General features: G+C 39.0%; 1 protein-coding gene across 2 annotated transcripts in view; it reads left to right on the forward strand.

Moving 5' to 3' along the window:
• The window catches only part of IQCH (IQ motif containing H), a 188,267-nt gene that overhangs the window by 101,591 nt on the left and 64,290 nt on the right, over positions 1 to 22,386 (forward strand). For both annotated transcript variants that reach the window (XM_074327525.2, XM_088797317.1), the window contains 3 exons: positions 8,238 to 8,321; positions 13,074 to 13,249; positions 18,626 to 18,898. In XM_074327525.2, the coding sequence (XP_074183626.1) occupies positions 8,238 to 8,321; positions 13,074 to 13,249; positions 18,626 to 18,898 (533 nt within the window). The remainder of the gene's footprint in view (positions 1 to 8,237; positions 8,322 to 13,073; positions 13,250 to 18,625; positions 18,899 to 22,386) is intronic.

Below are 22,386 nucleotides of genomic sequence, written 5' to 3' on the forward strand. Positions count from 1 at the left end.
TATGGTGTACTTTTGTCTTGTGAACCACTTCCCCTGGGAACACTTGAAGAAGATTTGAGCCAGTCAGAACATGGCTGCTGTATTCTGCATCCAGGACTTACCCATACAATTCACGAAAATAGAAGTGGATGAAAGTGAAGGAAATGTTCTCTCTTAATACATGCCCCATCCCTAATTTATTCTATATACTAGTAATTCTGTTTCCAGAGTTGAGAGCGATTCAGGAATCAAGATCTGTTGGAAGGAGTGTAATGTTCAGATAGCCATTTAATACACGTTGCAGACATGTCCTCTTTTTCTCTTTTCATAGGAAATTTGCAATCATATCTGGTGTAGAACTAGCCCTGGAAATTATTACACCATGCCATTAGCCAATTGGGACCACACTGACTTGATTGAACCCCAAAAATGAGGGCTTACTAGCTGATAATTGCATAATATATTGCAGTTGTAGGCATTTCGTTATTTATTTATGCAGTTTTGCAAACACAGGAATAATTGCATTCTCCAAACCCACAATCATGGAAAGGATAGCCTTTCAGTAACATTTTTGACCACCAAATATTTATCATGTGTTTTAAAATCTCCCGCTTGATAATATGATCATAAAGACAATTACACATTGCGGAGTAGCTTCTTTGAAAGGAAGAGTGATGAAACACGATTAACTTATATTTTTGGGGTAATATTCCTAAATGTAACAGAGTTTTAGCTATTTTTAACAAACAGGAGAGGTGGGACGCTGTTGATTAATTGTCCAAAGAAACAAATCAGCCTTTTAATTTCATAAGATGATAAAAAGAAAGTCATCCTTTCCAGATTATATAGGCTGAGTTCTTAATTGGATATTGCATATTTTTATCATTTTTATTGATGAAATATAATTATAACAAAATAATCTACTATGGTTCATAGCAGGCATAGAAGACTAGGGTCTATTTTAAGCAAAATCTATCAGTCAAATAAGAAAGAACTGCAACAAAGAATCCTAATTCCCATAGAAAAATCAGAGGTCTAAACAAAACCTGTAAACTAATTCTGCTTTCAGTTTTTTTGGCCAAGTTCTTTCCTCCACTTTTAATTTAACCCCTGTGCTTCTTTATTACAATGCATCATTTGGTGTTACACTTAAATTCAGTGGCATTTTAAAATATATTGACATTAAATGAGATGTGCCAAGTCTGGGGCTCTGATGCTATGAACTGGTACAGGAGGCAGCTGCCAGCCAATGAGACCCCCAATGCTGAGTTTCCTTTCTCACTTCTCTTCTTCCTTTAAAATAAAAATAGGGGATATATCGAAATAGGATTTTTCTCTTTTCTCTGTGTAATCTTTTATTTCATTGCCAATTGATTTAATGGGTAAAAGCCATGTATATAGTTCATGCTCATTTCCCCCACTCTTCATCACTTCAGCAAATCATCTTTGGGGCTAACACAGTTAATGGCTTCCAAGAGAGTCCATTCCATAACATTATGGATTCTGCTATTGTGAAGTTCATGAAAAACATCATTTTCTGCTGTCCTGTACTGTCACAGATGCCTAAGAAATAGAAAAACTTTTGTGCACAACTGTCCATACACTGAACTGAGAAAGCCCCAAATGCTCATGAGACTGTTGCTTCTGACCTCCACTCCCTTCTGCCAGAAGATAAGAACTTGTGCCCTCCTCCGTTTGTGACCGTTGCCAAGAGGGTTCTATCTGAAATCACCTTTTCACGGTGCCTCCAAACACATTGGCACCTTCCTGCTTTCTCATTTTTAAGTTGACAACTCAAAGACAAGATAGATTCTGTCCCTTCTACCTCAGGGCTGGGGATTCAGGACTTGCTATCAAATCTTTGCCGTCTTCAACATGTGTTTTGGCAAGGACGGTAGTATGGAATCCATAGTTTAGCGATGGGGTTGCCACACTAAATCCTTGAAACAGATGTACTGCCAAGATCTCCCAGAAAGCATTTCCCAAAAATATCTGGGTCTTTGGGGATCGAGAACAAAGTACACTCAAACTTTTATTTACAGCCCACAGTAAAATTAAAACATATTTATATTCATCCATGTTGTATTCATCTAAGTAATCCAAATCAACCATCATTTACTGGTTAGATCACACTTGGCCCCATGACCCTGTAATATTAAATTACCCTGTTGGTCTCGAGCTATCTGATGTTGTGTCGTGCGATGCAGAAGCACTTTAACTGGGTATCAAGTGAACCAGCTCATCAGCTTTTCATAAAACGGATTAACGTTAGGATATAATCTAAGAACAGCCTTGCAATACTAAGATAAAACTATAATCTTTGTCATCTCCTTCATTCTCATAAAAAAAATATTAAGATGTTTGAGATGTTTCTCAAACTTACACTTGTAATGACTATTGAGGACCCTAAAGAGCATTGGTCTAAGTGGATTATATCTATCAATATTTACCATATTAGTAACTAAAACTGAGAAACTTTTAAAGTATTTATTTTAAAATAACAATAATAAAGCCAGTACTGTTAACCTAAATAACATATTTTTATTTAAAAAAAACTATTTTCCAAAGCAAAAATAAATTTAGTGAGAAGAGTGACATTGATTGACATGTTTATAAATCTCTTAATAAAACATAATTGGAATCTCATATCTATTTCTATACTCAATCTGTTGCAATACATTGTTTTGGTTGAAACAGATAAAGAAAACCTAGCCCTGAATAGATAAGTGTTTGGAAAAGGGAATAATATTTTACGGTTTCTACAGCCTTTTCAGACGATTGTGAATAGTCTTCTTTGATTTTAAAACTCAACAGGGTAATCCTTACATGTTAGTTACAATGTGGAATTTAAAATCATATCAATAAAGCTTTTGTATTTTATGAGACAATAAGGTTGAAAAGGTAAATATCATCTTAGTATTATTTCGAAAATATTTTGACTTCACAGACTTCCTGAAAGGGTCACGGGAGCCCTCAGGGTGCCCAGACCAGACTTCGCGAATCCCTGGCTTTATCTGCATGCAGGGCTATGCCAGACACTGACAGAAAGTTTGATTAGGAGAAAGTTCTCACCCTTTTGAAAGGAAGGTCTTCAAAACCACACAGCAGCCATTTGGGCAGTCTGGTTTGAGAAAGTTTTCAAAACTCAATACATATTTGAGCGCCTCTTGTGTTTTCTACATCCTCATCACAAAATTCCCTAATCCCCCTCAGCAGCCCCCCAAACACAACTCAGTTTTATTTTCATCAAACTGGCACTCAATATATATATAAATAATGCAAATAGGCTTCTCTCTTGCTATATCTTTTCTCCTATCTCAGTGCCTTGTGCGTTTACACTTGTACAAGTAATTGAAACCTGGATATAACTATAATGTCTAGATCACACTTCTCTAGATGATTGTAATATGCTGGTGTGCAATCATTTGTGAAGTATGGCACATGTTCCCTAAATTTTTGCTATTAGAGTACCAAAGTTGGCTAATGGTGAACTTTTTTTTTAATGTATTGGAGCAATTCAAGACAGTCTCTATAATAATGTCACTCTTGCTCAGCTTGCATCCAGCATGCTTTCTTGAGTGGAAGAGAAAGGGATGGAGTTACTGTTACTGCTACTGCTGTGCTCCTTTCTGGAGTGTGTGATACATTTGAACATCTCCCATCTGTGTTTCAAAATGGGAGAAAGATTGAGACTTACTGCCCCAGACTACCATCAGGCCAAGGTGATCAGATGAATAAAAACTACTTAGTACTTAGAAGTCCATTTTTAACCCCTTCTCTGCCTTAGTGACCATTGTAAGGAATGGGACTTGGAGACAGATGAAGCTAGCTGTCAACCACAGGGTATTGGGTAGAATATGTGATTATACTCCAAGGGCAGGGGTCTGTCACAGAGGCATGCACCAGTCCCAAGAAGGCTTAGTCATGGAGCATGGCCTTGCTCATGTTCTTTGGTTTCTGTGAAGGAAAAGCCAATCCTAGCAGAGCTAGTTTACTGGGTGCAAAGAGTCAATTGGCATCATATGACAGGAATTTGTATGGGAGTAGGGATGGTGATGGGAAAGGACATGAAGGTAGAAATGAATGGAGACACGATAGCCCATAATGAGCATCCTTGGTTCAGCAGAGCCAAAAGTACTGAGAGACCCTTTTCTGATGTAAAGCAGAGGCAATACAATTTTGAAAAAAGAGGGAATACTCTATCAAACTAGGAATATTTTTGAGGTGACAAGGATGGTCGTAAGGAAAGGAGCTGTGTCCCTCTCCATAGTGACAGGAAGAGAGCGTGCCCCTTTATGCCACTGCTGTTTTATTCTATGTGGATGAGGACCTAGAAGACGCTAAAAATCCCACCGACTAGTCTTAAATTCCCCAGAAGTTCTCCAGATCAGAGAACTCAATTTTATAAGAGTTGAATTGAAGAGAGGGAATGATGAGAACACGTGGCAGAAAGGGTTAGGAATTTAAAGACAGATTCTTTGAGTTGAATCTTAAGACATATTTCATTCACTCATTTGACTGGGGATATCACACTGTTTCTATTTTAATGGTACTTACAGTCTGGTTACAGGAGCCAGAGTAGTGCAGGGGAGAGGAGAGACATACAACAAACAAATAAACAAGCAAGGAAAGAAACATGTAATGACGAAAATGAGAACAGTGTAGTGGAGCAAGAATGAGAGTGAGGGGAGACTGAGATCCTTCTTCGGAAAGGGTATTCAGACACACCTGGAGGGCTGAGGGCCGAACAGCTGCCTAAGCTAGAAGAACTGTACTTTGAGAGCTCAAGTATAATCTTATGTTTGTAATCATAATAATTTCCCTACATTTAAATGAGATTCCTTTGGAAAATTTCAGTCTGCCTCAGCTGAAGTTAAGAAAGAAAGAATAATAATAACAACAACAATAACACTTACGTAATTTATGATGAGCTCTCATTCGGGATCTTGGCCCTCCCTCATCTTTTAATTAGAGGTGAAAGAGAAGCAGGATGCCTGAGACGGGTAGTACCTCCTGGGGGTAAGGGAAGATAGACAATTATATTAGTTTTCTATCAGCCTGTAACAAGTTACTACAAGCTTAGGGACTTGAAATAATACAAATCTCTTACGATACAGTCCTGTCGTTCAGAAGTCCAAAAGGAGCTAAAATCAAGGGGTCAGCAGGCTGTGTCCCTTTCTGCAGGTTCTAGGGGAGAATCCGTTTCCTTCCCCTTTCCAGCTTTTAGAGGCCACCCACACATGAAGAAACAAGGAAAGCCCTTGGCCTCCTTCCTCCCTCTTCAAAGCCAGAAATATGTCATCTCTCTGTGCCTGTCCTCTGTAGTCACTTCCTCCCTAACTCTCTACTCTTTTGCCTCCCTCTTCCCTTGTTGAGGACCCTTGTCATTGCATTGGGCCCGGCCACATAATCCAGGATAATCTTTCTTATTTGAAGGTCAGCTGATTAGCAACCTTAATTCCATTTGCATCTCAATTTCTCCTTTGCCATGTAACCGAACGCAGTCACCAGTTCCAGGAATGGGGACATGAACATCTTAGGACATCTTTATCTGCCTGTCACAACAATTGAAAGTAAAATTGAAAAAAGAGGCAAAGGCTCTTTGTCCCTTTTGGAGTTCTCCACTCACACTGGGAGAGTCTTCTCTCTTATTTTATGTAACTACATTTGTCACAAGAGCTACATCTGTAGTACGTGAACCATATAATCATTTCTACGTTTATATGATCTTGAACAAGAGACAAAGCACTTACCCTGAGTTTCCCCATCTATAACATGGCGGGGTTGAAGTAGATGGTCTCTTAGGACTTCCCCAGTGTTTCTAGTCTTACCTTTGAAGCATCCTGTCTTTGTAGATTATACTCCAAATTGTGATGTTTCATTACCACTGGCCGTGTCTGCCCACCCCCCAAAACCACAACATGCTTGCTGACAGTTTCCTGGTTCAGTCACTATTGTATTTAAGATATGCTGTCAGCATTGATGAGGTCTTTTCATGTAGGTGTCAACACATGTACTTTGTGGATAAACAGAACAAGAATAAATCTGATATATATTTTTTTAACTTGATTCTCAACATCTGCTCTGCTGATGGCAAGGAGCACTGCTTTATATCTTGCCCATGTGGAATGGTCTGTGGCATTTGTTGCAACATACACAGAATTTGTTGTTGGTCTTAGGAGCTTTGGAAGTGCACACAGCTCTTACTATTAAAATACCTTATGTTTACACAGCACTTGACAATTTACAAAATGTTTTCATATCTCTTACTTCATATTATCCTCTATAACAGGGGTCTCCAAACTGCGGTCCACGGGCCAACCGCAGCCCATGATCCATTGTTAATTGGCCCGCAGCAAATTCCAAAAATATATTTAGTTTACTTAAATAAACCAGGTGAAGCAATACGTACTTCACCTCGAATGAGTGGCCCGGCTGTTTGTGTATTTTACCGCATATGGCCCTTGGTGAAAACCGTTGAAAAAAGTTTGGACACCCCTGCTCTATAACTATGTTCTAAGATTAACGTGCGGTTCTTTAAAATGGGCGTATTTGAAGGATTAACTGAGTAACCAGGTCTATCATAATTCTGCATAGACATGTTATGTGCATCCTTGATCAGTGGTAAGGGAGGTACCAAGTAATTTGTTGGAAAACTAACCTCAAGCACTTGGTTGAAACACGGATTTATTCACTCCCGTGCTGCATGTGCGGCAACAAAGTGATCAGACGTCTTTTATATTTTAAATTGGACATCATCTTAATGAGACATCTCACACTGCCTTTTATCTTTACTTTTGAAAGGAAACGCGTTCATGGAATGCTCTCAGGCACTTTTCTTAATCATACTTTATTCTTTAGGCATTTTCCCTGCCTTCTTAGAGTCTCGATATATGAGTTATTCACAATACATCTTTCTAAACATTTATCTGACTATAGATAGAATTATACATATGCAAAATCCCAAGAGTTACAATATTGCAACCACACATCAAGACGGCATTCTTTGTAGCTGTCTATATCAACTTTCGTATGTGGACTGGTTCCCCAAATTATTTTAGAAATTAATAATTTTTCAAAATTAATCCAAACAGCCCATTTGCCCTTCTGCCTCTTTAGTTAAGTTCATCTCCATAAAGCAAAAGGGAGACTTTTAGATGAATTGCACACTCATTTAATTTCCAGACATTGTCTAGTGTTTAAACACTGACATCAAAGCAAAGAGCCAATTATCAGAGTTCATTTGATCTGAAGCCCTGTTGCCTGAATTGCTATAGTTTTCCTTCTGCTGAAAAGGAAATGTGTGTCACATTGCGAAGATGCAGTATTTAAAATCACTTTATCTATAATAGTTTAACTTGAAACATGTGTTTGGGCTCACTAACCACAAGGAGGCATTGAAGCATCTCTCCAAAATGTGAAAAGCAATTTTATTTAAAAAAAAAAAAGTTGCACCTACAGTTGCTGAATTTCACATAAGCAATTACACCTGCTTGATTTTACGCATGCATGCCTTTTAAGTTCATGTTTTCATTCACTTATATTTTTTAACCCCTAAAATGTCAGCAGAAAGTGTTGTTGCTGTTATTTCTTTTTGTGGAAAATTTTTCGACAATAGTCCACGTGTTTTCCTTTTGCTCTGTTGCCAATGGACCTGTAGGCAACTGGCAGGACTTTCATTAGGGCTGATGAAGAACTGCACCAACTGTAATAACCTGTACTGCCCTGTAAAGGTCAAAGGTTCTTTGGACTGTGTCAGCAGAAGTGTATTTCTTTAGTATTTGAATCACTTAAATACATGTTCCTGCCAGCAAAGTGTTTCTCTGAAACTCGTGTGTCAGTTTAGGATGATCCTGGGACCTGTCTTCAAAATGCCCCATAGGAAGCATACGTGAAAAAGACAAAATTTTTTTTTTAAACCTGAGCATAATTTTCTTACATGCCGTTTTGAACATTCATGTCCAATGTCAGAAAATGTCCCCATGCTTTTATAAGCCTGATCCCCAGCAGCTTTGCTGGAATTGAAAAACATGAACCACTCTCTGTTGCAGAAAGCGCTGCTTAGCACATCTTCCAGAATAATGCTTAATCCCCTGAGAAGCAAGGACCTCATTCTACGGAGTTGGGTTGTTGCTGCGAGGTGCTTCAGAGAAAATTCTTGCCTGGAAATGTGAACTGTGACACTTTGAAATTCTCGTGTGCCATTTTGCCATACTGACTTGCTCTTTCTGGGTGTTGACACCTTGTTTGCCTTTTAGGATATTCCCAGCCCGTGCGACAAAATATTGCCGACTTCAACACGAAGCAGAACATGCAGCTGGGGCGGCTGTGTGACATCTTAGGTACAGAAATACTTGCACGGAAATGACTCTTTAGAATGTTTATCAGTGGATGTTGATAAAATGTTTACTTTCTGCTTATTTTCTTTTCTTCTACAAGGAAAAAGCTTGGATTTCTAATCTACTTGCAGGGCAATTGAATGTTTTATTTTAAAGAACAGATTTATAGTGAAGTCAACTTGAATTTTAAAATGACGTTTTTCATAGAGACTAGAGTCAGTGGAACTATAACAGCTATATACGATGTCAGAGGGGTAGTAGATTGGGGGTGGGGGGTTATCACTTTGTGAGGGGTATAAATGTCTAACTATTACATTGTTTTGTACACCTGAAACTAATGCAAACAAATAAATAAATAAGACATTTTTAACCAATTTACGTGGGTAGTTTTCTCAATTCACTTCGCTGCAGTTTTGGATTAGGATTTCTCTTCTATAAGCCCAAATCTTCTTCTTTTACTGAATCTTGCAGTGAGTGAAGTTAACATTTTCATGTCAGTATTGTCTATTATATTATCTGGGGAATACGTGGAAGGTGGCATCAGAAATGAAAAGCATTGCATCTTCATTATAAAAGTAAGAGGGAAATAAAGACAGGTTTTTAAAAGAATCTTTTATTTAAATATATATCATCTAGTTATTAGAAACCAGGAGGTGTCTGATGGAGGGGATTCTAGGAAATACAGACCTGGTGTGATAGATACATCTTTGTAAAGGTTCAGTTCCAATACTGCTTTGGTCAGTGCTAAATCAGACACCACCTGGAGCCAGGAGCAAAAGGTGCAAGAATGCAAATGGCTTTGGTTGACACCATGCAAAGCTCAGGTTCAGGTTAGGCTTAAAGAATAAAGGTGGCAAAGGCTAAGCAATAATTTTGGATTGGTTTGGGAGGTACTGGCCCAAAATTCAAGGTTAAACAAGCTTTTTATTAGTTACCAAATAAGAACTTCTTTGTTTTGTTAAAATGTCATTGCTTTGGCCCTTATTTAAGCAAACAAGGAAGAATTTTAAACTATCAATGACCAATTGAGCTGGTTCCCTGGAATGACATACTTTACATGATTCATATATATTTCAGCATCATTATTATTTTATAAATTCCATTTGATAACAAAAATACATCAGTACTAGAAATTTACAGTGTCCTAAAATAGTAATAGTGTAATTGCTTTAATCTATTATCTAGGCACTAATATTGTTTTTGCAGCATCACAAAAAAAATTTTTTAATGACTTGAGATTGATTTGTCAGTGCTGAGCTATTTCAACTAAAAACCTGAGTGGATGGAAACCACTGAAGTGCAGCCGAGGGCAGACTTTGCTCTAATTCATTTGAATTAATTTTGTTCTTAGCTTTTTGTATACCCTTCTCTATATAGTACAAACCATCACCAAAGAATTTCTTTATAAATGACTCTCATTATTAGAAAAACTTGAAGGTATTAGGCTTCTGTTTTAAATAATTCAATAATTCAGTCTATGTCTACTTGCAATGGAAAATATTGCTAATATGAACATTTCTGAGATATTACTAACTCAATGCCGTTTCTTGGTACACTGTCTTCATGACATAGCGAGGCACTCCTAAAACCTCTCCAAAAGGAGTAACGAAAGTTTAAAAACACTAGTTCAAAGAAAGAAAAAGCACTTGCTTGTGAAATAAAAATATGAAGAAACTAGGAAAATTAGTAAAAATTTTGTGGAAGAATAAATAATTACCTTTTTAAAATTTTGTTTTTAAATGATTTTAGTTTCAGGTATACAGCATAATGATTAGACGTTTATATCCCTTACGAAGTGATCCCCCGATCATTCTAGTATCCATCTGACACCATACACCGTTATTGACTATATTCCTTATGCTGTGCTTTACATGATTGTCCTTTCTTATTCCATTAATTCCTAGTGAAGAGTGTTGATTTTTCCATTTATTCAAGGGAAGCAAAGATAACCTGATCACGTTGGTAAGACTTGTCATTCACATATTGGCTGTGAAGTCAGGGTATCAGGTGGAGGCCCAGTGGTATTTTCAATTCCTGGATGAGTTAAGCTAGAGAATGACTGACATTGACTATTGAAGAGCAATCGAAGCCTTCTGCATTTTCATATGAATTCCTTTCCAAAATTACCTGTCAATTAATTTTGAACATTTATAGATTCACAATTAAACCACATTAATACTGGATATTAGTGTTAGTGATAAGTGTATTCCTTTGTCAGAAATGAACAAGAAAGGTGAAATTAGCAACATGATTTGTTACCACTTGTAACCTAGAAATTTCTTTCCAAGAGAAATTTAGTTTTCTGCCATGGAGTCTTGAAGTTATTTTCATTTGTTTTTGTGTCCTTTTAAAAAAACATGTACTTTAAAAAAATACCAGTTTGATTTTTAAAAACCACTAGTTTGGTAAGACAGTAGTCTCTTCCTGAAAACACAAGATTTGAGATAACTAATTTGATCATTCAGCAATTGGAGCCAAGTGATTTAACTACTGTCTCCTCGGTTAATTTATTTTGAGGTTTATGTGGCAATTTGGTTCCAAAATTAAATAGGAGCTTATATATTTACATGGATGGAGCACTTGCTCTAGGCTGATTAAATTTGAGCTCAGCTGCCTAGGTGCCCTAGGTACATTATTTAGCCTTTGTAAGCATTGGTTTGTTCATCTGCAAAATGGGGCATAAAATCACCTGGGGCACAGAATTTTCGATAGTATAAATGAAAGTATATATATACTTTGTGAATCTATAAATGTCATCATATGTATATCTCTATCTCTCTATATATCTATATATTTATATCTACATCTATATCTACATCTATATGGCACCTGGTGCCATATCTGGCACATAGTAGGTGCTCAACAAACAGTACTGCTCAATGGCTTCCCTTGCCTAGGCCAGCCAACAGTGATTTCCCCACCTAGCCCTCCACACCTATAGTTCTTTTAATCAGTGTCTCAAGGTTTAACATCACGAAGTCCTTTCCTCTGTTGTTCCATCTTACTGATCTTGTCTCTCTGAACTCCTAAAAGGTAAGGTATATACTCTTTCTTATAGTCCCCCAAACCCTGGTACAGTGTGGAGTATGTAGGGGGCACTCCCTAAATCCTTGTGGGTTGACTGAAGGGATCTGGGAGACTGGAGAGATTCAGAAAGTGGGAAGTCTTATGCTATTACTGAGCACCAGAGCACACAGGGGCACCCTCCTCCTCCTGAGACAGGCATCTTGTGTAGAAGCAATGTCTTCTGAACTGGCCCGGGGCTGGGCCCAGAGCAAGTGCTCCATCCATGTAAATATATAAGCTCCTATTTAATTTTGGAACCAAATTGCCACATAAACCTCAAAATAAATTAACTGAGGAGACAGTAGTTAAATAACTTGACTCCAATTGCTGAATGATCAAATTAGTTATCTCAAGTCTTGTGTTTTCAGGAAGAGACTACTGTCTTACCAAACTAGTGGTTTTTAAAAATTAAACTGGTATTTTTTAAAGTGTATGTTTTTTAAAAGGACACAAAAACAAATGAAAATAACTTCAAGACTCCATGGCAGAAAACTAAATTTCTCTTGGAAAGAAATTTCTAGGTTACAAGTGGTAACAAATCATGTTGCTAATTTCACTTTTCTTGTTCATTTCTGACAAAGGAATACACTTATCACTAACACTAATATCCAGTATTAATATGATTTAATGTGAATTTGTGTATATTCTGCCAAAATGAACAGAGGAGTTTTTAAATCCCCTCTCGGCCCTACCTGACCAAGGAAACATTTCCAATGCTCCCTCTTCTGAACTTCCCTAAGCCTGGTCTGTGTGCTTCTTGGTGCCCTGTCCTCTCCACCGTGTTTCGTGGATGTCCATGCCTGTGAAATGGTTGCTCTTCACGGGCAGCATCTCCGTTGCTTTGATTCCTGTATTTCCCTCTACATCCAGGCAAGTGCTTTGCTCCTACTGATCAGTCAGTAATTTTATGAACGAATGCCTGCATGCATGAATGAATGATCCCATTGGCTGCAGATTTCCTGCCCATACTCCCTAAAATGTTCTGCTGTCTGGAATGCTGCATTCCATTTGGATGGGATATTTAATTAGGGTTTCTTTCTAGGTACATAATAAGAAGCACATCTTAAGAAGGAGCACAGTTAAATTAAGACAGTGTTTCCTTTAAAAGGAGAATCACTAGATGGCCTATATAATTAATCGACTCCTCTTTGGGAACAAAGCAGGGAAAAGGTTAATTTCCTGAAAAATATCATGGCTGTGGTCATAGTCAGACCATTTATTTGGGCAGGACATTCCCTGAATTGGCCCTGCCAAGTCCAGGCAGCATAAGAAATTGCCATTTCATCAGCTTCCAAAAATTAATAGCTCCATTTCATAATTTACTGAGGTTAATGGGATACCTTTTTAAAGCAGTATGCAATTCCCATTGATAATTAATGGGAGTTCTGGGGATGACTCCCTGTGTATTACTTGAAAGTACACTTCCGTGGTACCTCACAGCCTTCCTTCTGAAGGAATCATTGTGTCTATTTTTTTGGTGGTGGTGGTATTCATCTTTTCTTTAGAAATGCTAAAACGCAAACAAGCCAGTTAAACTGCTAAGATCTGTATAAAACCAATCTAAATGAACTTCAATGTGGCTTTTGGATACGCTCCTTATTTTAAGTTGTGTAACATCAATTTGACGCCAGAGTTCATAATGTCATTTACCTTTATCCCACTAATTAACTTTGTGCCTGTTGTTTTCAGATGCCAATGTGAGCGTCATCTACATCTGCTCCCATCAAATGAATGACGAGTTACTGCTGTATTACAACAAAATCCTGAGTCTACAGGCAGCTGTCAAATCGGGGAACCTTGAGGACAGAAGTGACCTGCAGGACAGGTTCAAAATTATCACCCCTGAAGCTATAAACATCTTCACTGTGAGTTTGTCTTCTAATTACGACGGCTTCAGGGATGCAGTAAAATTAAATTGGAAATTTTATAACTTGCAACGCTCTAGTACACATCAGTGAAATATTATTGCAAGTTTAACCGCTTTACTGATTAGACTACTAGTTGGACGGTAGGAAATAAATATCCCAGTTTAACTTTCAGACTTAGTTGCACTACCCCTGCCCAGTAACTCTGCAGCTGAAGCCTAATTGAGGTTATTGGGTGATACCATCAAGCGGGTGAATTTATAACATCTGTGGTTCCTTTTTCTTCATTTTGCATGAAAGACACCAAGGCAGAGAAAGGCTGGGCCAAGCCATGGTCACAAAACTAGTTAGGGACAGACTCTAGACCAGGGCCCCTATTTTCTGATTTTCCACACTGCCGTTCCTTCTTACTCCATTGGGTTGTTCCCCACCCTCAAGGGAATTTGATCGCATTTACCAAATCACATGGTGCCTCATGTACAAAGTTCAGGTTTTTTTTAACGTGTACTAATTTTTAACAAATGGAAAAAATGCTGACTGAAATCTCATCCCTAGACAAGAGCTTTTGGGAAATTCATGGAACCACAAGGGCACCAGTCCAGAATAAGGCAGTGCAAGAGATGGCTTGAAATGAATTTCTCCATATTTTAACAAGAGTTTAAACTTTCCACATTAAACAACCAACATTTTAATACCTAATGGACTATGCAGTTTTGAGGAAACTTTTTTGGGGTGTATTCAAGGGTCTGAATTTGCTGGTAAACATAGCTCTCTCCATTCACAAGTGGGATGCACCAAAGTCAACTCTATGGCCAGAGAAGCTGATTGCATGCTTTACATAGAAAGTGTATGTATTTGTTGAGTTACTATCCATTAGCCCTTCAGATGCATCATGATTTTGACAAACACACATACACCCCCAAAAGTCCTGCCAGGCCTGGGGAGGGTTGCTGTAGCATTTCTGCTTTGCTGGTATACTCAGTGAATTGTCATCAGGTTTTACTCTCTCCTACCAAAATGATGATTTTATTTTCTCATAACTGGATGCATTAACGTTCTCCGCCCCCCAAACTCTCTGTTTCATTGTCATCACTTGGCTGTGGAAGAAGAAGGCAAAAACTGGGGTGAGACAAGCAAGAGAAAAGACATGGGACAAATCATCCCCATTTACTTATATTCTTAGGGGCCTCCCAGTATCCTCCACCAGCTTGCTTTGGTTCTTCCTAGCTATACCCTGGCCTCAGTGGCAGAGTTACTGTGGACAGTGGGAAGCAAGGAAGGAAAAAAACTATTATTAGTGTGTAGTTAATAACCTCATTTTCTCCAGAGGTAACGCCTGATAGCTGCCAATAAGGAGTTTCTGCACATCCGAAATGCCCATACACATTGCAAAGGCATGGAATGCGCAAGGGGCACTCGTTTGGGAGAAGGAAAGTGAGTGAACTAATGTATCAAATGCTCAGCATATACTTTCTCATTTGATCCTCAGTACAATGCAACAAGACAGAGATTATCAATCTCCTTCTATGGGTGAGGAAACCAAGACTCATTTTCGAGTCCCAAGTTACTAGTGGGGCCAGAGTATGAACCAAAGTCTGCCTGACCCAGAACACTACTCATTGGAATGACTGCTTTGCTCCTGGATGACCTTGTGGCCGTGGGCAGGCAGGCCCTTTGCCTCTCTGTTCTTTGTTCTTCATCTATACCATGAGGTGATTGGTTAGATCATTTAAATTCCTTTCCAGCTCCACAGTTTTATTCCCTGAGAAATGTACCCTTGCCAGCCCACTCTTCAACTCCCAAGCAGAAGAGAGGCAGTTGGCACTCACAAAAGCACTGAGTTACAGTCATAATTTAGGTTGGCACCTTGATGAGTAGAAACAAGCAGGGAATATTTGAAGTACTTAATACTTCTCCTCATACTTTACGTTTACATTATTTGAGTAATCACTCATAGGCAATCAACTTTTTAGAATACAAAAATTAAACTCTCACTTCCTGCTCTCTCAATTCCTGCTCATGTTTAGTTATTGCTTTATTTCTTTTTAATGGGTTGGAAAGATTGTATCAGTGCTGATTTTCATTCAAATGGATGAAAATGGCTTTGAGGAGATTTTTTTAAAGCATGCCAAAAATCTGTTTGTACATCTCTCCAAGTTACTATACAATGTTTGAATTTGTAATGGGTACAAAGTGCTGTCATAACGTCATGTCTCCTTTTGAACATTTTAATGTTTATGAAGGCATCCTAAACAACTATCTTTTGTCTCGGGTCAAAAAAAACCCTAAAAAACGGTGGTGATAAATTAAATTAGTTACAATGCTATGGAAATAGGAACATTTTAGATGTTTGTCAGCTCTGTTAATCCACTGCGTGGATCTGATGATATTGATTTTTTTCTAATTGGTCATAGAAGACCCACAGTCAGTAATGTGTCCTCTGCCACTCACTCACATTCGAATCTTTATTAAACACATATTGAACACAACACTAGAGTACCATCTTGCCTGAAGAATAAGGCGTGCTGCCCACAGATGACTGTAATACAGAGTCGGGTAGAGTACTTGCCAATAGAAAAGCAGACCTAGAGGAGACAGAATTCATGCCGGCTGGAGACGTGCTCAGAACGTTCACGTTCTGTTCTATTGCGGCATCTGCCTTCCCCTCATCACACCTCATAAACTCACCGGACCTTCACTACTCAGTCTGTAAAATGGGAGAAATCGTGGCAGCTGTGGTGCGGCAGCTGTGCTAACACCTGGGTTTAAATCCTGCCTCTGTGTTTACTAGCTATGTGGCTTTGGGCAAATCACTCGAGCCTCAGTTTCCTCATCTCCAAATGAGGGACTGTTCATTGGTGCGGCGTTTATGGATCAGATGAGAGAATACATGTCAAAATGCTTTTAAAACCTTGTGAACTTAACAGGAGAGGATTGCCACCTTGAAACACTCTTCTCTGTATCCTGAAAAGCCCACTGTGTACATTGTGACTCAAGTCACCAGTTCTCCCAGACGTTGAATATTTTTACATTTCCTCACTGGAATAATTTGTAGGGAAAGGAAAGGACTGAAATAAACAAGGAGGGAAGATAGTGATCTACCAGATGGGAAACACAAATTCAATGGCCATTACCAGCCATTGTCTAATGTAACATTGGGTTTCCTAGAACTGCGTTCTCAGAAGTAGGTTGTGAAATGGATTTCAACTGTGGTAGGAAAGGCATATTGCATCAATCTAAGGAGCTTAGGATAGAACACGTACTCTAGAGGAAGGGCCCTACTGGGTAAATCAATAAATCCTCTTCTCAGAGGGCTCTTGTTTTGTTTTGTTTTATTGGGAGGGGGTAAAATATACACAACAAAATTTACCATTTTAATCATTTTAAGTGTACAGTTCAGTGGCATTCAGTACATTCACACTGTTGGGCAACCATCACATTATCCATTTTCCAAACTTTTTCAACATCCCAAGCAGACACTCTGTACCCATGAAACACAAGTTCAGAAGGGCTCTGACTTTAAAGTTATTTTCAGAGCTGGAAGCTCCCTAGAGACGTCTAGTCCAACCCCTCATTTGAATATGGGAAACTGAGGCTCAGAAAGATCAAGTTTTCTAAATCACCTTGCAAGTTACAAATTCAGGCAGAATTGAAATCCCGGGCTCTCCCAAACTCAGCAGTTATTGTATCCACCAAGGGGTCTCACACCGGGACTGCTGGTATTCCCAGAAACAGCAGCTCGACATTTCTCCACATTTTAATGTCTGTGGAGTAAACAATTTTGACTAGAATTGGGGGAGTAGGTGCTAATCTACAAAATCCCTTGAACTCCCTTAAGACTCTAGCACCTTACATTATATTATTTACTTGGCATTTTAATTATTTTTAAAAAGAGAGTGTTCTTTGTAATCATAAGTGCTACCATTTATTGAATACCAACCCAATGCCATGCATTGTAATAGATGTTTACATTCATGATCTTGTTTTATCCTTAGAGCAACCCAGAAAATGGGTATTTTTATTCCATTTAACAGATGGAGAAACTTAGGCTCAGGGACTCTAAGTCATTTGCCCAAGTTCAGGTAGCTCGTATGAGTGACAGAACTAGATTCAAAGTCAGAACTGTTTGAATCCTAAGCTCCAGCCCTTCTCTAGAGGAAGCGGGCACAGTCTTAGGTTCTCATATTCCATCCTTGGCTAATGTCTTTCCCATGCCCACCCTCACCTGATAAAATCCTACCCATCCTTCAAAAGTCACTTCAACCCCAACCCCTTTCATAGTAATAATATGCTGGCTAACATTCACCAAGTGCTTATTATGTCCAAGGCACTGTGATAAGTGACTTACATGCATTCTCTCATTGAATCCTCACTGCATTCCTATGAGATGGATACTATTATTATACTCATTTTACAGGTGAGGAAACTGCGGCCCAAGAGGAGGAGGAATTTGCCTTTTCAGCTCTCCCCACCAGCATGTGGCTTCTGTCTCCCTCCTCCATGCCCCTGAGCCTTCTGTAGCTCTGTATGGCCCATCCCTGCTTTGTATTAGTTACGCAATAACAGTACTCATTTGCGTCCCCACTCCTAGAACGCAGAAACATGGTGGTATTCAGTGTGGTGTGTGTTGGCCATCTGGCTCTGTCCTCAGCTCCTATTAGACATGCCAGAATTATTTATATAATTAAATGAGACAGTCAAATGCATTGCTGAGCTGGGTCTAAATAACCAAAAGTGAAATAAAAAAAAGTTTTCCATTGGAAAATGAGTTTGAGTCTTGCTGAACTTTTCAAATATTTTTCATTCATGAATTCTCTCCAGAGTTGTTGGCTAAGAACTATGATAATTATTATAACAGAACATAATCCCTGAAACGGAGTTTGCGGCAGAATTTTGGAAAAGAGAGTATCAAGCCAAATGCTTTTTTTCCTACCGAATCGTTTAAAGAGTTGCCATATTAGGAGTCCTGTACAGTGAAGAATACTAGGGGGCGTTTTTCTTCATTTTTTGGTATTGATTTTCCAGACGCTTTAGTGTTAAACCATGCCAGAAGTGTTGCAGAGATGAATCACTATTATCCAAAGGCCGCCAGCCTCTTTTCCTTCTGACAGAAGGATAATTCCACATGGATCAAATAAATACAGATGTGTAGTAATTAGTTCTATTCCCAGCGAGCCTATTTCCAACACACTAAAGATGTGAGCGATTATAGAGCCTCACCCCAACAGCTTTTATCAATTTAAACTGCTAAACAACAGGATAGGTCATAACCCAGCCTGCTATTAATAATACATTTATTGTGTGCAACATTATAAATTAGGTGTACGGACTAGCAAAAGAGCACCTTTTAACAAGAATAATATGCTCTCCCCCTAGAAGCATCATATGTGCCTGACCACTCACCTGATGTACAGTCCCAAGGCAATCAAAAGAATAAAAAATCTCATCCGAGGCAAAGAGGCCTACATGGTCAGCGGGTTCCCCCACAGAGACGACCTGGCCGTGGCGGACATGTTAGACGTACCCATCCTGGGCCCGGAGCCTGGATTAGCTCACCTTTATAGCACCAAGTCTGGAAGTAAACGGGTCTTTGGCAGCGCCAACGTGCCGGTCCCTCCTGGAATATGTGACCTCTATAGTCATCAGCAGGTAGGTGAGGTGGGCAAGAGAGGCTCTGTTCAAATATGTCACATCCTCTTGACCTTGCAGGAATTTCAGGTCTTCTGGAGCCAGTCCTAGCCACTGAAGACAATGTGGAAGACTTGAGTTGATTCCATGGGATCTACTTTAGGCCTTTGTGTTTCAAAGTATTGTTCCTTGCAGAAATTGCTGGAATTCCCAAAATATGTACTCATTTGGATTAAGACATTGAAGACTCTGTTAATGTACCAATCTGCTATCAATATGTATTGCCTCCACATGGACTAGTTCATCATCATATTAGCGAGCCAGTCATGGAGCAGGACCCTGAGAAACGTGAGTCAGTTGGTTAAAAGGAGCAGGTTCAGAAAGCTCCAGGGAGTGGGCCTTTCTGCCGAGTCAGGTCGCAGAGGGCCTGTAGCAGGGAGCTGCAGACACCCTTGGCTCTGTACAGACGTCCTTTGGTTCCTCAGCAAGGGGCCATAAGGAGAGGAGGGGGAAACCCCAAAAGGGGTAGTGAAGTGACTCCAGGAATAAAACTATCTGCTTCTGGGTTTTGTTGTGGGCTAGATCTATGGCTATGCATTCTTCCAGCAGATAGTTAGGGCCCAAGCAATTTGCAGAACTATAATATTCGCCACTAGAAATGATCTCGGAGTTAATTCTGGCAGCTGTTCTCCCATTTAACTGCTCTCTTTTTTCACAATAAGGGAAATACACAAACAAGGCTGTTAACATTTCCTAACCTCTGTTTCAGTACATCTCCTGACCAGTACTCTGAGCCAATCACAACTGGTCCCAGGCAGCCACTTCTTGGCACACTAAAGAACTGTGCACGATGAGACACATTGTGAGGGACAATATTTAGGGATCATCCCTCTTCTCTCAGTTGCCTGACCATGATGCTCCAGACCTCGTAGATGCTGAGCCCCCAAATGAAGCCTTTCAACAAATCATACTTTTCAGAGACTCCTTTGAAGATACCATTAGCTCATTACATTGCCCTAAAATATTTCCATCTTGCTAGAGTGTTCTTGGGCAATACAGGGGTTCATGAAAGAAGTTTCTCTTAAAGGTGGCAGAGTCTGAAAGAGGCACAGGTAATTTTAATAGGAGTGGAAGGAACTCCCCCTGAGTTGGTGTGTCCCTTCCATTGTCATTAGCCTCCACTGGCATTTGAAAATAACAAACTGGATTGCTTGACTCTGCCTCCCCGTAGAATACTCCATTAGTAGACTTAATATAAGTGAAATGCATTTTAAAATGATACAATTTCACATGTGCACATTACATTAAACAATCTTCAAAAGTTTAAAATCTATATGCAATATTTATATTGAGTCTGGCTTTCACCTTCACGGATGAGAAATCAGGCAATTTTTGCCATGAAATATTTTAGAACTTTATACGTATGTTGATTTTGGTTAAAGATGCAGGCACATTTAGTGCAGTAAAACCTCCCTCTAATGCTGTTATTCAGAAGTAGGATTTAAAACCTCCTCATAGACCCATTGAATTTGAAGGATGTCATTTCATCTATGGCATGTGCCAATTGTTATCACAATAAACCGAGTTCTAACTGAGTTCTACTCTACTTGTTTGGAAAACACACATCTGAGGTCCTGAAAAACTGAAGTAGTCACCGATGTGTTTCCAGGTAGTGACTACCCTACCTGATCTATCTGAGGGTGTCAGCGTTTTGAATTTGCAGATGGTGATGACTCCACAGCACTAACTTTTTACCTATGTGCATCATAAACTCAAAGCTGGTGAAAGAAAGCTGTGATTCTTTCAGTTTAGGTTCATAAAGTCCTGACTATCAGTTGGATTTTAGCAGTGGTCGTTTTTCTACTTCTGCTCTATACCAGTGTAAAATGAATGGCAATTTAAAACTGTATTACGTCTTTTGAACAGATAGACTCAAACAGAAAATGATAAATGTTTGGAAATAGCATAAAGTCATTTGGCTTATGATCAAGTTATTTATTTATTAAAATCTAGCATGAGCACAGTGAGCATTTCCTGTTTTGATCCGTAAAGTAATCATGCGAGTTCTCTTTCTGGCATGTGCTCCATATGAAATATTGACAGCTTTGGTTAAATAATCAAAAATAGCGATGCTATTTTAAAGCACTGTTCAATTTTCACTTAAAGATAGCACATAATTCTTTCCCATGATGCAGTCTTTACAATACTATTGATCCTTTTCAATATTGTAGGGGATCCATCAACAGACATCCATTTTATAGGATTCTCAGAAGCAGCAAATAATAGGATTTGGGAGAAACAAATAATAATTCTGTTAGTATAATATGAGTCTCCAAATATACAATATATCCAAATATACAATAAAAAATGCTATGCAAAAAACACTTTTCCTTAGGCTGGCAAAAGAATTTTATTGGACATTAACATGCCAAATATCATTTCTACTTCTGCAAAGTATGATCATAATACAGCAAAACATGATTAAATATAGACTCTATCTTCTCAACACAACAATAGAGAAAGAAGGGATGCAACTTTGGAAGGCACATTAAAAAACCTTCATAGGCTATGCTTACAGCCATATGGTGTGTAGACCAGAGTGCTTGTCATTTAAACACCCAAATTATCCACAGACACTACTTGATAATTATGGAGCTAAGACAATTCCATTTTCACCCTAATTGAATACCCCATGGTTGCATGGGGCTTCCAGGGATCTCAAGAATGCCCATTTTGGTGTCACTTCCACACTGCTGTGTAGTGTAACGTCCCCAGGAAGATTTGCTGAAAAGACATAACTCGAGAGAACAGATTGTGCCTTTAATCAAAAGAATTATAATCTTCCAGCTCCAGACTTCAGCAGAACTATAATCTTGAGCCCTTTCACACTCTTTAGTTGAGAAAGTAATACAACTCCGTTTGGTGAGCAAAAAGAATCATCAACAGAGAATAAGAGCGTTGCAGCGACCTCCGTAAGCACAGAAGACCACAGCTAAGAACGGCAGTGGGTAGGCTCGGAGACAGAATGCTTAGGATTGCTTTGTTTCTTTCTGGGAAGTATGGATTGGAAAGTCTGATGAGAAGACCAGACAAAAAAATCATTTTGTGATCTAATGAGTTATTTTTCTCCAAGGCTCTTCTAGACCAGTATTACTTATAATTAATCTTGTTATAGACTTTTGTCTGCTTCAGACTTATCCCAAATGGCTTATTGACTGTAAGAAAAGATGCTTCTCTTGCTCCTCCTCTGATTTCTTTCTCCGCCTCCCCCTTCTCCCCCACCTGTCTTCAGATTAAGATAGGCAGCACTGTGGAGAGAGCAAGAGCTTAGCTGTTGGAGTCAGAGACATTGGGCGGAGTCTTTGCTCTGCCTCTCAATGCTGCGTGATCGTGGGCAAGTTATTCAAATTAGCTGAGTCTCAGCTTTTATATATAAAATAAAACAAATAATGGTGCCTACCGTATAGGTTTTTGTGAGTATTACGTGAGAAAACTCATGAAAAGAGCTT

The sequence above is a fragment of the Rhinolophus sinicus genome, chromosome 3 (assembly GCF_057876585.1).
Source record: "Rhinolophus sinicus isolate RSI-liver-muscle chromosome 3, RSI-T2T, whole genome shotgun sequence".
NCBI classification, from domain to species: domain Eukaryota; kingdom Metazoa; phylum Chordata; class Mammalia; order Chiroptera; family Rhinolophidae; genus Rhinolophus; species Rhinolophus sinicus.